The following is a 14,725-nucleotide window of genomic DNA, read 5'->3' on the forward strand; positions in this document are numbered from 1 at the left end:
TGTATATCAGGCTGACCTCAAACACATGGAGATCCACCACCTCTGTCCCTGGGTGCTGGGATTAAAGGCATGCGCAACCACCAGCTGCCAATGCCAACCTTTTCTATTTTCTTTTTGGTCATCTTTCCATCCCAGATCATCACCCTGGAACCTCCCGTTTGGGGACTTTAGTTTTGGATGTTTTGGGTCTCAGACCAAGCTGGTTTAAACTTTTGATGCCCTGCTTCCACCTCCCAAAAGGTGGCATGAAAGGCCATTGCCACCAAAGAAGGCTGGGAAAGCGTTAATATTTGGCCAACAGTGTACAGCTGAAAGAGATGTGAGAAATCTTAACTGTGCCTTAATGAAATTGAGGATGCCTGGTGAATATCAATTGGGTGGCTTAAATTTGACCCGAATGGGCACATGTATGTCTCTGCCCTCCTAGGAGTCTGGGGAGAGAGGATAGATTTTTAAAAGTTAGAGCAATACGATAACTTCAGCTGATAGGTAGCGTCTGTGAGGAAATGAAAGCAGACAAGGCGATGAAGCGCTGGGGACAGCCGGGTGAGATGGTTCAGTGGGCAAAACCACTTGGAATGCAAGACTGATGACCGAATGGAGTGCAGCCCCTAGAACCTACGGTGGAAGGAAAAGACCTACACCCACAATTTGACCTCTGATATCCACACGAAAGCTGTGGCTCACATAGAGTAACAGTAATGAGTAAATATTTAAAAAATTTTGCAAACAGTGCCAGGGCCACTTCAGATTGAGCAGAGAAGACCTTTAGAGTATTTGATTCTGTGATTGGGTGGTTCAGCTGTGAGCAGAGGGACCACACAGTGCACATAGAGTAACGATCTCTGTGTACTAGACACCCTATGCCTACCCGAAGAAGTGCCTACTGTGTGCAGGAAAAGTGCAAGGACGACTTTACCCTACGGGTGGGTGCAAGTTTTACGGTCTGTGCCTGGGGTGGAGCCAAGGGTTGAGAACCAATGTGCTGAGTCCCTAAGAGTCCCTCTGTCCCTAAGATGCTCCTGTAACTCAGGCCTCATTAGCCAATCAGAGCCTCGAGGCGCACTTCAGTGGAGGCGGGAATTTCCGGCCCGCCATTCTCAGGTTTGACTGCGAGTCTGAGGGAAGCTCTAGTGTGTCCCGTGCTTTGCGCTGTGACCGGCTACTAGGAGCTGTGAGGAAAGCGGGCGAGCTGGGGATCCGCGCCATGGTGAGCGGGGCCGCCGTTCCCACGCGGGGAGGATCCGCGGGAGCCCGTGTGGGTTGCCCGGGGGTGCGGGAACCGGCGGCGTCCGGTGTGATCGCGTTGGTTCCCGAGGTCTCTGCACCTCCAGGCAGAAGCGGGACCTCTCTCTGACTCGGTTCCCCTGGCTGAACCTGCGCAGAGCATGGGACAAGGGAGTCGGTGCTTGGGAAGTGGTCACGCACGCGTAGCTTTCTTCGTCAGGAAAAGCAGATTTTCTGACAGGCAGAGCTCTAGTTTCTCTGTGTCCTCTAAAGTTCTGCACCGGGCACTTGACATTCGGGTGTAGCATCCATCGCAGTTAACTGTGCGCAGTGTAAAGCCTGTGTCATTAACACATTCGCATGTAGATGCCACGGTGGACCAGTCACGTGTGTTAGTAAGGCCAGACTCACTGTGATTCCCTGCATAAGTTGACAAAATCGACCGAATAGTAATTGTGTTTTTGTCCTAAGTGTTCTCTCATGTTCTGTTTGTCTCAAACAGCACAGTCATTATCGCAGGTGTAGGGTAATTTAGAAGTTAGACGGTGTCACCGTGCTGTTTATTCAGCCTTGTGTGCTCATGTTTTCATTCATGTTGACCTTTTGTCATCGGCTTTCTGTCGCTCATTGCAGAAATCGCTAGACTCTTTTACTGGACGTTTGTTGAATCTATAGCTCAGATTCTGTACTGAAATAATATTGAGACTTCCTGTGTACAATCTTGTCTTGCAATTCTCTTCTTTGATTGAGTTCCTTGATTCTTTTAATTACAGTTATAGATTTGGCTACAGATATTTGTCCCATTTCTGTGTATTTCTGGCCAACGTATCAATTGTGACATTAAATGTTGTGGTGATCTGTCTTCTTTATTTACTAAACTTTTTACATGTGCCTGTGTTTTGCTTTCACATATGTATGTTCATCACTTGGGTGTTTGCGGCCCATAGAAGACAGAAGAGGCCATTAGATGTCCTCCACCACGATCTGGGGATAATTCTGTGCCACCATGTTAGTGCTGGTAAACAAACCCAGGTCATCTGTAAGAGCAATAAGTAGTCTTAACTGCTGAACCATCTCTCCAGTCTTAAATGTGACATATTTTCAAAATTTTACATGTGTGTGCACATTCACAGGCTGAAATCCTGTGAGATTCTTCATTAAGAGAATGAAGTCTTGATTAAATATGTGGTTGGAGGTTGGGAGATGTCTCAGAGGTATGCTGGTTGGATTTGGTCAACCTGACATAGGGTAGAGCAGACTGGCCTGTGGCCAGAAGTATCGTGTATTCTCTTGTTTAAGGATTGATGTAATAGTGCCCTTCCCACGTAGTTTAGTGCCACCCTGGGCCAGGACACAGCTCTGGGAGTCACAGCAACTCATACTTGGTGGGTTTTATCAAAGGAATTCATAGCCTCATAAAATTGTCGTGTATTTTAAATAAGCCGAAATTGCATAGTTCTCATTGTAATGAGAACAGCAGATCCAGTGTCTCTCCCCCTGCTGCCTGTTGCACTGAATTTCTGGAGGTTCATCAGGAGACTGATGACTCGAATTTGAGTTACAGTTTTACTGTGCTGTGTTGAATTTTGGCCAGAGTTTTACATCCCTTGCAGTCTTTAGGTTGGGCATACATTTGAAGATAGCCAGTGTTAGAGTCCAGCTATCCAAAGCAACCCAAGCAGACATGGATAACTTCTTTTTTTTTTTTCTTCCTTTCTTCCTTCCTTCCTTCCTTCCTTCCTTCCTTCCTTCCTTCCTTCCTTCCTTCCTTCCTTTCTCTCTCTCTCTCTTTCTTTCTTTCTTAAGGAGAAAAAGATAGGAGGTTATTGCTGATGTCTAAGTGAGCTGTTGGGGTTCAGGCAGAAAGGTTGGTGGACTTCTGCCAATGCCAAAGTGTATCCTTGATCAGAAGATGTCCGTTGCCCTTTTACTGTATCCGGTTCCATGTGACAGCGTAAACCAGTGTAAGAGAGAGTAGGAAAACAGAATGCTATCTCTCATAACGCCGAGGCAAGATTGAATTGGGCCAACTGTGTCCTCTGGGGAGGATTGGTCCCTCTCCTCCTGCTGATCCTGGTGGTCTCCGTGGGAGCCCCGCATGGCAGCACTAGCTGTTGTTCAGTGTCTGCCTCCTTGCCCAATTCAGAGTGTTCAGCCCGTGATCACAACTGGTGGATCCTGGCTTGGGTGCAAAGGAAGTGAACACCAAACAAGTGGACATGAAGAGACTCAGGCGGCCAGTAAGTGTGATGAGAAAGACTCTTGGGAGTCAGGCTTTAGTGAAACATCTCACTTAATTCAGGAACAACAGCTATTTAAACATTTGTGGGGTGACTATGGGCTATAAGGGCGAATATATATTGTTGGCTGGGGACAGGATGCCTGGGAAGAGTCATTTGCATCAGGAGCAATTCCAGGCACCGCTGGACAGAACCATGTGGTGGATAGCCCTGGGGTTGCTTGGATTTTGACGCTAATTCTGCTTTCCTGGGAGGGTCTGCAAAGGACTCCAGTGACTTCTTGTGAACCATCCCCTAATGAATAAAGGAGCCAACTACTGGGTGAGTAGGCAGGCCTTTCAGGTTGGCTAGGGGAAGAGAGGACGCAGGAGAGGGGGTGGGTCCTTTTCGGTGGGGTGTGAGGACAAGATATAATTACTAGTGTCTGCCGGTTTCAATGGTGGATCCTGGATCCATCAGGATTCAACATCATCGGAGGATTTAGATTTTTTTTTTTTTTTTTTTTTTTTTTTTTGGTTTTTCAAGACAGAGTTTCTCTGTGTAGCCGTGGCTGTCCTGGAACTCACTTTGTAGACCAGGCTGGCCTCGAACTCAGGAATCCGCCTGCCTCGGCCTCCCAAGTGCTGGGATTAAAGGCATGCGCCACCACCGCCTGGCTTGGATTTAGATTTAATAAGGCTTACAAGATTAGGATTTTAGTTGTGCCCAGTGGTTGAGTTACCATTGTTTCTGAAGTTAGTTTGTGTTGTGTTTTTCTTTACACTTCACATGGCATTCTCAGGTTCAAGAGAGAAAGGTACAGTGGCAAAGCGTGGCTTTGTCTTGAAAGATCCACAACGTGAGGACTCCCCCACGTTCTGACTCAGGAGAGGCGACACCCCAAAATCACTCACAAGAAACGGTCTTGCTGCAAACTGCAAGAGGATTTTTATTCGAGAGCGCTCTCGGGTCCACGGTCCTACACCACGCAGGGGTAGAGGACCGCGGCGCCCCGAGTAGCTGGATAAGGGGGTATTTAAAGGAAGAAACCACAACTCAAGGAAGTGGGGAGGGCGTTGTTGGAAAAAAAATACCAAAGATACCAGTTAAGAGTCACAAGGAAGGGCAAAGTCACAAGTGTCACAAGGAATACCTGGTAATTGTTAACTCTCAAGACAGTTTCTAAGAGCCCCTAACAATTGCATATTTGCATTGCAGGTTCCTGTAATGGTCAGGGTGACTTTCTTTGAATGAACACTCTTTGAACCCAGGAAGCGGGTGGGTAGAGGAATGTCGCTATCTGTTTTATGATTAGCATACCTTGGAGCATTGAGTCGCAAAGGCCACATTCCCATGCCTGGCCTAAAGGCCTAGAATTTTGTTTTTACGTTTTACTTTTTCATTCCCCACTTCTACTTGTTAGTAGTTCTAATCTTTCAGTCTGGTGTGCACCACAAAGGTCTTGAGGGTTTTGAAGCATGGGGCTGGTGTGGTAGTGACCCGCCAGTGGGAACTTAGGGAGCTGGGTGGAGAGATTTTGGAGTTCTGAGTCAGAGAGTCTCCACGAGATAAGAACTGCCCTGGGAGTCTGCAGGGGCTGAGAGTAGCTGGGTGAAGCACGGGAACTTGATGTTCTTTTTAAAATATTTCCTGCAATATAACTATAGAATGGGAGAGGAAATTTATCCTGGGTACTGAGCTACGTGACCTCTGGTGGGGCAAAGGTGAGGGCATAGGACTACGTGTATTGGGACATGCAGTCCTGGAGCAGTTGGGGAGTGATCCTACTGCTGCCAATTACAGAACAAGATTTTTGGGGCTGAACTTGCTTTGACCCTATTTTTGCTCCTGCCCAGCTCCTCTGGTCCCACAGCTCCCTAGCCCTACACGCTCTTCTGTAAGTACTTGGAGCTGAAATTGGGGTTTAAGTTGTCAGGGTCCACGAAGGCTGAAGTGCTAGTAAAAGGCTGGGCAGTGTGGCATTTCCGAAGCATCTGATCTGAAGTTAGATCAGCTGGAATAGTTTACATCAGCTTTCAGGATGTCCAGAGCTCAGCAGGTTGCAGTCCAAAGGTGCTCCCTGCACGATGTCTGCCAACCATGTGGGAATCTGCTGAGACAAATATAGACTAATGAGAGAAGTTTACATTTCCTCATAACTGGTGAAGGAGTGTAGTGAGAATTTTGGTTTAAAAAAAAAAAGAAGAAATATTATGGGAAGTGTTTTCATTTAGCCCCAGGTATGGCATATGGGGCTGCTTCAGATTGTCCACAGTAGCTGAGTATGATTTGCCTCTTGCTCCAGCAGAAGTGTGATTTTGCCAGTGACAGAGTTTTTGCAGATAGTTTTGTGTGATGTTTGGAATTCTGGAGACATTTCAAAGGGTATGTATGTAAATGCTGGGTCCCCAAGAGGTGGTAGGTTGTTGGTTGCTGCTGGTTGTAATTTGTTAACTATTCACGGGCAGGGAAGAAACAAGAATAAATTAGTTATCCTGACGGTGAAGATCTTCCATCTAGTGTTAATGGGTTGAAAGTATTGAAGAAAAGGAATGGAGAAGGGTGGAACTAAGAAAAACCTACAACATAGTCAAAGTCTGGCTACAAAGGGGAGCAAGCCCAAGAGCTGGGGGAAATCCCGTTTTCAGGAATGGAGAGATACAGAAACTTAGACTGTACTTACCTGGAGTCCATTTGACCAGGGACAGGTGGATCCAGGTTGTAACACCTTTTTGATTGCCTGAAGCTTACATGATTTTTTAGTTTACAAAAGGATATATATTAGCATTATCATTGTATTGAAATCTACATAGTAGACAAAGCAGTTAACTGGTGTCTGTAAGATAATAGGAGTAGACTCATGTCTTTGAGTCTTAACAAAAACTGTAGTTTTAGATTTAAAAGGCATGATTTTTGTTTCTAGAGAGCAAGGTATATTGTTTGGACAGAGATAATTTAGCGTGATGAAAAGCATTTTTAAGTTACATCTAGATGACAAAGAAAACTCAAAATCTCTTAGACCTAAATTTTTCACAACCTACTTTTAATAAGGGTTCAAACTCTAGCCCACCACCCAGCAGAAGTAGAGGAAGAGAGAAGTTATTAGGATATGAGGGAAGTGAACCTGTTCAGCAGTAGTTCTTTGATCTTTTTGGCAGTAATTCAGTCTCATAGCAAACACCAAATACAACTCAGCACCTGCAGACAGCACACACTAACTGACAGCTACAGACCAGTCCTTTTGGCAGGCCAACACCAGGCATGAACCGGCAGCTGTCCTTCAATCCTGAAAGAACTGTTAGGCTCCAGCTGGCCTGAGATGAGGTCGTGGAAGTGGCATATTGCTGAAGGAACCTCATGAGTAGGTCTTGGGTGAGTTTCTCTCAATGGCAGCATAGTGAAGCATACCAAACCAATGCTCGGCGCTCGCCTCCCACTCTCTGTGGCATCGTATTTATATTACTTTGTCAAGCGTCCTTTCACGTTTGCTGTATCAAAACATTCTTTCACTTGTATCTGCTTCAGGAAAATATTCTTTCATGTGTCTGCTTTAGCAAGGCTCCTTTTACCTGTTGGCTCCATCAAAACATCATTTGATCTAACTAACTTTCCAAAGAAACCAGAAGTTTTCCCTTTATCCTGAGCTTGTGACTGAGTAATAAAGAGTCAGTGCTTCATCAAGTCTTCAACTTCTGAAATCTCAGAGTGATAACAGCACAGAAGGGAAAGAAATCTGAACTTTTTTTTTAAAAGTTTCTATATATTTTAAATCATTTTTTGATCCTTAGAACTTAAGTTTTTATATCCTTAGACCTTGTGTTGGTTTTGAACATGTTTTTAATTTTAATCATTTATCAGAGACATAGTAGTTATTATTAACTGTCATCGTAATTATGTTCTTTTTTTTTTATGGTGAAAAAAAAGTATATATTTAGAATTAGCCATCTGGACTCAGTTTAGATGATCCCAATCTTGTTGGCAACATCTAGGGCATCATAATCAGGAGCCAAGCGAACATACGCCTTCTTCTCTCTGTTGGGCCTTATCAGGGTATTGACTTTGGCCACATCAATGTCATAGAGTTTCTTGACAGCCTGTTTGATCTGATGCTTGTTGGCCTTGACATCCACAATGAACACAAGAGTGTTGTTGTCCTCTATTTTCTTCATGGCTGACTCAGTGGTCAGTGGGAACTTGATGATAGCATAGTGGTCAAGCTTGTTTCTCCTGGGCGCACTCTTCCGAGGATATTTTGGCTGCCTCCAGAGCTGCAGGGTCTTGGGCCGCCGGAAGGTGGGTGACGTTCGGATCTTCTTTTTGTGGCTGTGGATGCATTTCAGCACCGCCTTCTTAGCTTTCAAGGCCTTCGCTTTGGCTTCGGCTTTGGGAGGGGCAGGAGCTTCCTTCTTCGCTTTCGGCGCCATCTTGGCGAAAAAAACGTAAATTATGTTCTTTTAGTAAAAGGTTATAAACCTGTTTATCTTTTAACATGAAGCCTGTTAACAATGTAAAGTTGGTTTCCTTTCCTTAACAAGGTACACGGCAGCTTTATTTAACTAAAGAACTAACTAATGGACTAACAAGGTGGCTTGGGGGAAGAAGATGATTGCTGTTGTCTAAGTGACAAAACTATAGATAGCTTAGTATCAATGTGGTCAGAGACTTCAGAAGGACAAATTATAATCTAAATGGGCTATGTGTCAACTGAAATGATCAAGGCTGGTCCATAGTTCATTATGTAGACAGCCATTCTAGGCTCCTGTGGTTTCCATGGTGATGGGGGCAGAGGTATCAGCATCAGAGACATTCCTGTGTAGGAGGAATATGGGAGGGATTGACTTTATCTTGTCTAGGTAAAGTGGGGCAGTCAACACCCTAGCATCCTGCTTATCCACAGTTCAGGCTAGGCCCTAGCAGCAGGCAAGGCATTGGGGCAGTCTGGCCCCGAAGCAGTCTTGCCCAGTGGTTAGTTGCTGGAATCCAGCACTAGAGGGGTTCTGGAACCTGAGGATGGATGTGTGGTGTCAGGGAAAGTGAAAACAGTGACCGCCTGTTTAAGCAAGTGGCCCTGAGCCATCTTTATTTATACAATCCCAATCCTGCTTGCCTGAGTAGTGATATTATTGGTTACTTTAATTTAAAGAGATCATAATATCAGCATTATAAAAGTCCCATCATTGTAAAGGCCCCCAATAGTTTTTCTTCCTCCTCCCACTGGGTCAGTCACACACCCCTAATCTTATTTTGCACTACAAAGCACAATTTCAGAAAGCCAAAAATAAATGTCTAGCCAGGCATGACCTGTGGATATGAGCACAAACCAAGCTGGTAGCAAATGCCATTACACAGTTATGCAAGGTGATAGACAGATTAAACACTCCTGATTATAAGTCCAGTCATCAGATACCACCCCTCTGTCAAAATACTTTTTAAACTGAAGACAAAGATGTGCTCATTTTACTAAGTCACCTTCTTCCCTCATGTGCACCTATCAATTTCTGATACTATCAATCTTTCCGGGAATCATATTTTAATTTTCTATTGATCAGACAGAGCTTCCTTATCTTTTAAGTCTCAGTTGACCAGACAGCTTACCCATTTTAAGTCTCTTGTTCAGACATATCTTCCTCAGAACAGTTATGCAAGCAGGACATACTCTTCTTCACAAGCCTGGGGTTGCCACAGACTTCCTCAGTGTGACTGTAGCAGTATCTCTAGTGACACAATTATATGTCCCAAAATACTCAGGATTAATGGTCACAAGTAGAAGCGTGATAGAGAGAGGAGAGGAGGGTTTTGCCTCTAGAATGAGTATTTAGAAAAATATAGAATCATCCACAGGGCTTTCAGTCTGCATAATCTTGGCTTTGTCCATGACCCACAAAGTGAAACTAAATATTGCTATGAGTATAAACAGCATAGCAAAAGCAAAGAGACCTTGTAGCATATATGACCTAGGTAATAAGCAGTGGGCCACCAAAATTCACCACATGTCCTTGCCACATGGACAAGTGGGAAGCGTTTTCCATGGGCCTTGCCACAGAAACGGCCCATCAGCGAAGCAATCAAATGCGTACCCTGCAGATGATGCATGGCCATTACCAGTTAATGTTACCACAATCCAGGTGGAGTCCTTTGTTGCTGTGTCAGTTGTCTTTTTGGAGACCTTGAGGGTCATTGCTAGGACCTAAGAGTCTCTGTCATGATAGTTTTAAACTTCTTAAATGCCATACTCAGCAGATCTCAGACAGGTTTAATGGCCAGTATCTACTGAGCATATTAAACATTTTGTCTATCCTTTTTTGAAGTTAGGGATTTTGATACAATTTTGCTAATGTATACTCAATAGTGCTGATCTGTTTGAGTGTCTCTCTGTATCGTCTGTTAATAGTCATCTCTCTTGCAATGCCATGTGGAATTCAGTGGGCCCAGAAATGAGAGATGTGATCCTCCTTTTCTGTTTCCTTCTAAAAGCACTTGGAGACTTCATTTGAAATTCTGTGATCTGGAATAAATGTGTGGAGCACCCAGAATTATATAAATATATTCTCAGTGGAATGTACATTTACAGTGCAGCCAGTCTCACTATTTTTATTATGTATACGTATGGGCTATTTTAGGATGCGGTGACCTATGAGGATGTGTATGTGAAATTCACTCATGAAGAGTGGGCTTTGCTGGATCCATCCCAGAAGAGTCTCTACAAAGATGTGATGCTGGAGACATGCAGGAACCTCACTGCTATAGGTAAGAATATGAGTTTTCCTTCACTTTCTAAACAAGGGGACAATGTTTCTTGGTTATTGGTGCACTTCTGTGATTTCTCTTGTGACAGAGGAAGAATGTGGTGACTATTGAGACATGATTCTCGGGTTTACCAAAGATACTAACTTAAAACTGCATACTATCCAATAATATATCATAAATTTTCTGGTACTATATTTTAGGTTACAAATTGGAAGATGACAACATTGAAGAACACTGTCACAGTTCCGGAGGACGTGGAAGGTAAATTTCATGTGCAAGCTGATAGAGGTGCATCACTGAGGAAGTTTTAATGTGCCCTGAAGTTGTAAAGAGAAGCAGTAGTGGGAATAAGCACAGCTTTATGTATATTAATGAGGATTAAATTCTCACAAGGCTGTGTACTTCAATTTCAGGTAGCTAACCTGTGTCTGCAAGGCAAACTTACAATAAACACAGAAATCATACCTTAACACATGATAATAGTTTAGTCATAGGCCTGTGAGATGTGTTGTAGAACTGTCAACCCATTTAGTTTCATCCTATTCAATTTTAACAAAAAGCATGCACATTGATTGGGGACCCGTGAATGTCCGAGAACTTTTATAAACAAATAGTCGCTCCAAAGTTTAGTGAGAAGAACAGTTTATGGGAGGCAAGAAGGCTGATGTCATGGAGAAACCTTAATCCTTATAGCACATATCTGTGGGGAACAAGAACTCAAACTATATGAATATTTGAAAACCTTTTGTTTGTTATTTCTCCTTTAATAGGTATAACATCTATAATTGCAGATACAAGCCTTGCGAACATAGGGGACACAGCAAGAAGCAATGTACCTTTGCACATAAGCGTTTTCTTCAAACATATGGAAGGATCCATACTGAAGAGAAACCCTATGAATGCAATCAGTGCAGTAAAGCCTTTGCAAATTTCCGTAGTCTTCAAAAACATGAAAAAAATCATACTGTAGAAAAACCCTATGAATGTAATCAGTGTGGTAAAGCCTTTCCAAGTCCCAGTGCTCTTCAAATACATGAAAGAACTCACACTGGAGAGAAACCCTATGGGTGCAGTGAGTGTGGGAAAGCCTTTGCAAGTAAAGGTAATCTTCAAACACACAAAAGAACTCACACAGGAGAGAAACCCTATGGGTGCAGTGAGTGTGGAAAAGCCTTTGCGTGTTTCAGTTATCTTCAAATACATGAAAACATTCACACTGGAAAGAAACCTTATAGATGTAACCACTGTGGTAAAACCTTTACACGGCGTAGTAGTCTTCAAATGCATGAAAGAGGTCATACTGGAGAGAAACCTTATGAATGTAATCACTGTGGTAAAGCCTTTGTTTGTAGCAGTAGTCTTCACAGGCATGAAATAATTCATACTGGAAAGAAACCCTATATGTGTAATCAGTGTGGTAAAACCTTTGCCCGTTGTAGAAATCTTCGAAATCATGAAGAATATCATACTCTTGATAAACCACATAAATGTACTCTTTGTGGTAAAGCCTTTGCAAATCACAGGAACCTTTATATACATGAAAAATATCATGCTGGAGAGAAATTGCACAAATGTACTCAATGTGGTAAAGCCTTTACACGGTCCAGTAGTCTTCAAATTCATGAAAGAAGTCATAGTGGAGAGAAACCTTATGAGTGTAATCAATGCAGTAAGACCTTTGTATGTCGCAGTAGTCTTCAAAGGCATAAAAGAACTCACAGTGGAGAGAAACCTTATGAATGTAATCAGTGTGGTAAAGCTTTTGCAAGTCGCAGTTTTCTTCAAATACATGAAAGAATTCATACTGGAGAGAAACCTTATGTGTGCAATCAATGTGGTAAAGCCTATGCAAGTGGTAGTAGTCTTCGAAATCATGAAAAACGTCATGCTATTGAGAAACCTTATAAATGTAATCAGTGTGCTAAAGCCTTTGCATGTCTCAGGCGTCTTCAAATACATGAAAGGAATCATACTGGGAAGAAACTTTATGAGTGTAGTCAATGTGGGAAACCCTTTACAAGTCAAAATAGTCTTCAAATACACAGGAGAACTCATACCGGAGAGAAGCCATATAAATGTAGTCAATGTAGTAAAGCCTTTGCATGTTGCAGTAATCTGTATAGACATGAAAGAAATCATTCTGGAGAAAAACTATGAATAATCATTGTGGTAAATCATTCGCATATTCGAGTAGACTTCATAATCACAAAAAATGTCATTCTGAAGAGAACCCCTATGGATACAATTGATTCAGTAAAGCACGTTAGTGTAAACTTCAGATACATTAAAGATATAAATTGGAGAGAAACCTGACAAATGTAATCAATGTGATACTGCCTCTGCGTGTTACTGGTTTCTTTAAGGTTATGAAAGAATTTCTACTGGAAAGAAACTCCATGAATCTAATAAGTGCAGTAAAGACTTACATATCAAACACATTTTCCTACTGAGACATCTCATTGGTGCTTATGTAAGATTAGTGGAGCTGTTTCATCTTTAAAATATTGTCTTCTTTTCAAAATGTATACAAATTGTCATCCAAGGATAGAGGAACACAATAATTTGAATAAAAGAGTAAATAGGTAGTAGACACCTGTAAGTTGTCATCTGACTGGAACATGCACACCAGAGGATAGTTATATACACACAGGTAAAATTTATTAACGATGAAATTAAAGCAAACAAAATGAAAATATTCAGAACATAAATGATTTACCAATTAATACATTGTAATATTTCAAGAAATGTCTCTGTTCATCAAAATAATGATGGTTCCTATTTAGATCCTGTTAAGAGGACTGCTGACTCTTAGCAGAAAGCTGCTATCATCTCTGCAGCCATCTCAGGCTGTTTACTTACAGGTTGGTACTTTTCCACCCTGATGAGAGACTTGTTTTCCTAGCATGATGTTTATACAAGCAGCCCACCACAGCTGAACACACTCTGATAACATCCTGTTTTTCTCAGACACATCCTAAACTTGTGGTTAAGTGTCTCCAGTTGCACTCCCCAGCTTGTGCTTACATATCCATAGTTGCCTTTCAATAGACTTGATCAGGCAGACTGTCTTGTCTCCATTCTTCGTGTCTCTTGCCCCTCCATCCTCACTCTCTCCCTTGCAGACCCCGTTGATTGACCTGTGAGCTGGGTCAAGATCCTCCATTATCCTTTCACTCTCTGATTATAAGATAGGTCATTTTACAAACATCTCAGCTGGATATAGAGGTGCATGCCTAGAATCCCTCACTTGGAGACACAGGTGGATTTCTGAATTCGAGGCCAGCTTGGACCACATAGTGAGGTCCAGGATGGCATAGCTATGTAGAGAGATCCTGTGTCATAAAAATCAAACAAACCCTCAAGACAACAATAAAGCCCCAACCAAACAACCATCTCTCCCTTTATGGATTCTTTTCCTAAAATAATCTGAATGTAGTGAGAAGTTTGTAATTTTGGGTTCTTTAAAAACCAGAAATGTTAAGTGAATAGATTTTTGTTTTAAATCCAGGTGTGGAAATATGGGACTGCTTCAGATTGTTCATAGAAGCTGTGTATGATTTGCCTCTTGCTCTATCAGAGGTATGATTTTTGCCAGAAGCAGATAATTTATGGAATTGTGTGATGTTTGGAATTCTGGGGACTTTTCAGAGTTTATATAAATGCTAGGGCTCTAAGAGGCAGTGTGAGTGGCTGGTTGGTGTTGGTTGCAGTTTGTCAGTTTTTAAGTAGTACCGCAGAAAGAAATGAGAAGTAGAAATTACATATCCTGATGGCAAAGATCAGACTTGCCCTAAGGAACCTGATACCCCTAGTCAGCAGGAAGTAGTCTAATAAAAATTGCTTCCTTTCTCCTTTATCATTTCTTTCTCTCCTGTTTAGTTTTAGGGGTGGTATAAGGGAAGAAAAGTGGGGTGGAGAAGGGTGGAAGAAATAAGAATCCCCAAAGTAGCAAACACCGGCTATAATTGGTGCTTATAACTGGGACCAAGCAGAATGGGAAATTTGATTTCAAATACTTTAGAGGACACAGTAGTGGATGAAGGGATGGATCTTTGTTTCAAGATAACAGCAAAACATTTTGGCAGCTGTCATTGGAAAATTCCATGGTCTGCTCCCACAGGAAATTTCTTCTTTTCTTCTTTCCTACCTTTATTCTGTCTCAAAGAAGATTGGGAGAATGACTGAGCATTTGCAAAAATTGTGGGTAGATATGAGGGACCCAAATAACAACAACAACAAAAAAGGGCAGAAATGGGAAGACAAAAAGGTTCTCTCTGCTCTTTTCTGAAAGGGCTGTAGAGTTGGCAGGGATGCTGGGAAAGTTGTGGACGGAAGTTGAAGCATTTGGGAAGCAAGAAACACTGGAAGAGGGAGAACAACAGCAAAACCTCAGTCTGGGTGACTGCAAACAGGCAGGAGTTTCTCATAGGAGGAAAGAGGGTGAGAAGCTGTGCAAGAGGGTGGTCAGGTCAGAGAGAGGCAGAAAAGGCGGAACAGTCTGCTGAAATAGCCCATTTTGAGGGAAAGGGTTA

At 42.6% G+C, this 14,725-nt stretch overlaps 1 protein-coding gene and 1 pseudogene across 1 annotated transcript; one reads left to right on the top strand and one right to left on the bottom strand.

Annotated features, from left to right (window-relative positions):
* The first annotated feature begins 524 nt into the window (after positions 1 to 524).
* On the top strand, positions 525 to 12,870 carry Gm51793 (predicted gene, 51793). Its single transcript, XM_030245428.1, has 5 exons — positions 525 to 546; positions 1,017 to 1,210; positions 10,067 to 10,193; positions 10,394 to 10,454; positions 10,964 to 12,870. The coding sequence occupies exons 1-5, from the start codon at positions 525 to 527 to the stop codon at positions 12,348 to 12,350; spliced, it is 1,791 nt and encodes a 596-aa protein (XP_030101288.1). The 3' UTR covers positions 12,351 to 12,870.
* On the bottom strand, positions 7,365 to 7,896 carry Gm8137 (annotated as a pseudogene).
* Positions 12,871 to 14,725: the final 1,855 nt, after the last annotated feature.

Source organism: Mus musculus, chromosome 10 (genome assembly GCF_000001635.26).
Source record: "Mus musculus strain C57BL/6J chromosome 10, GRCm38.p6 C57BL/6J".
Lineage (NCBI taxonomy): Eukaryota > Metazoa > Chordata > Mammalia > Rodentia > Muridae > Mus > Mus musculus.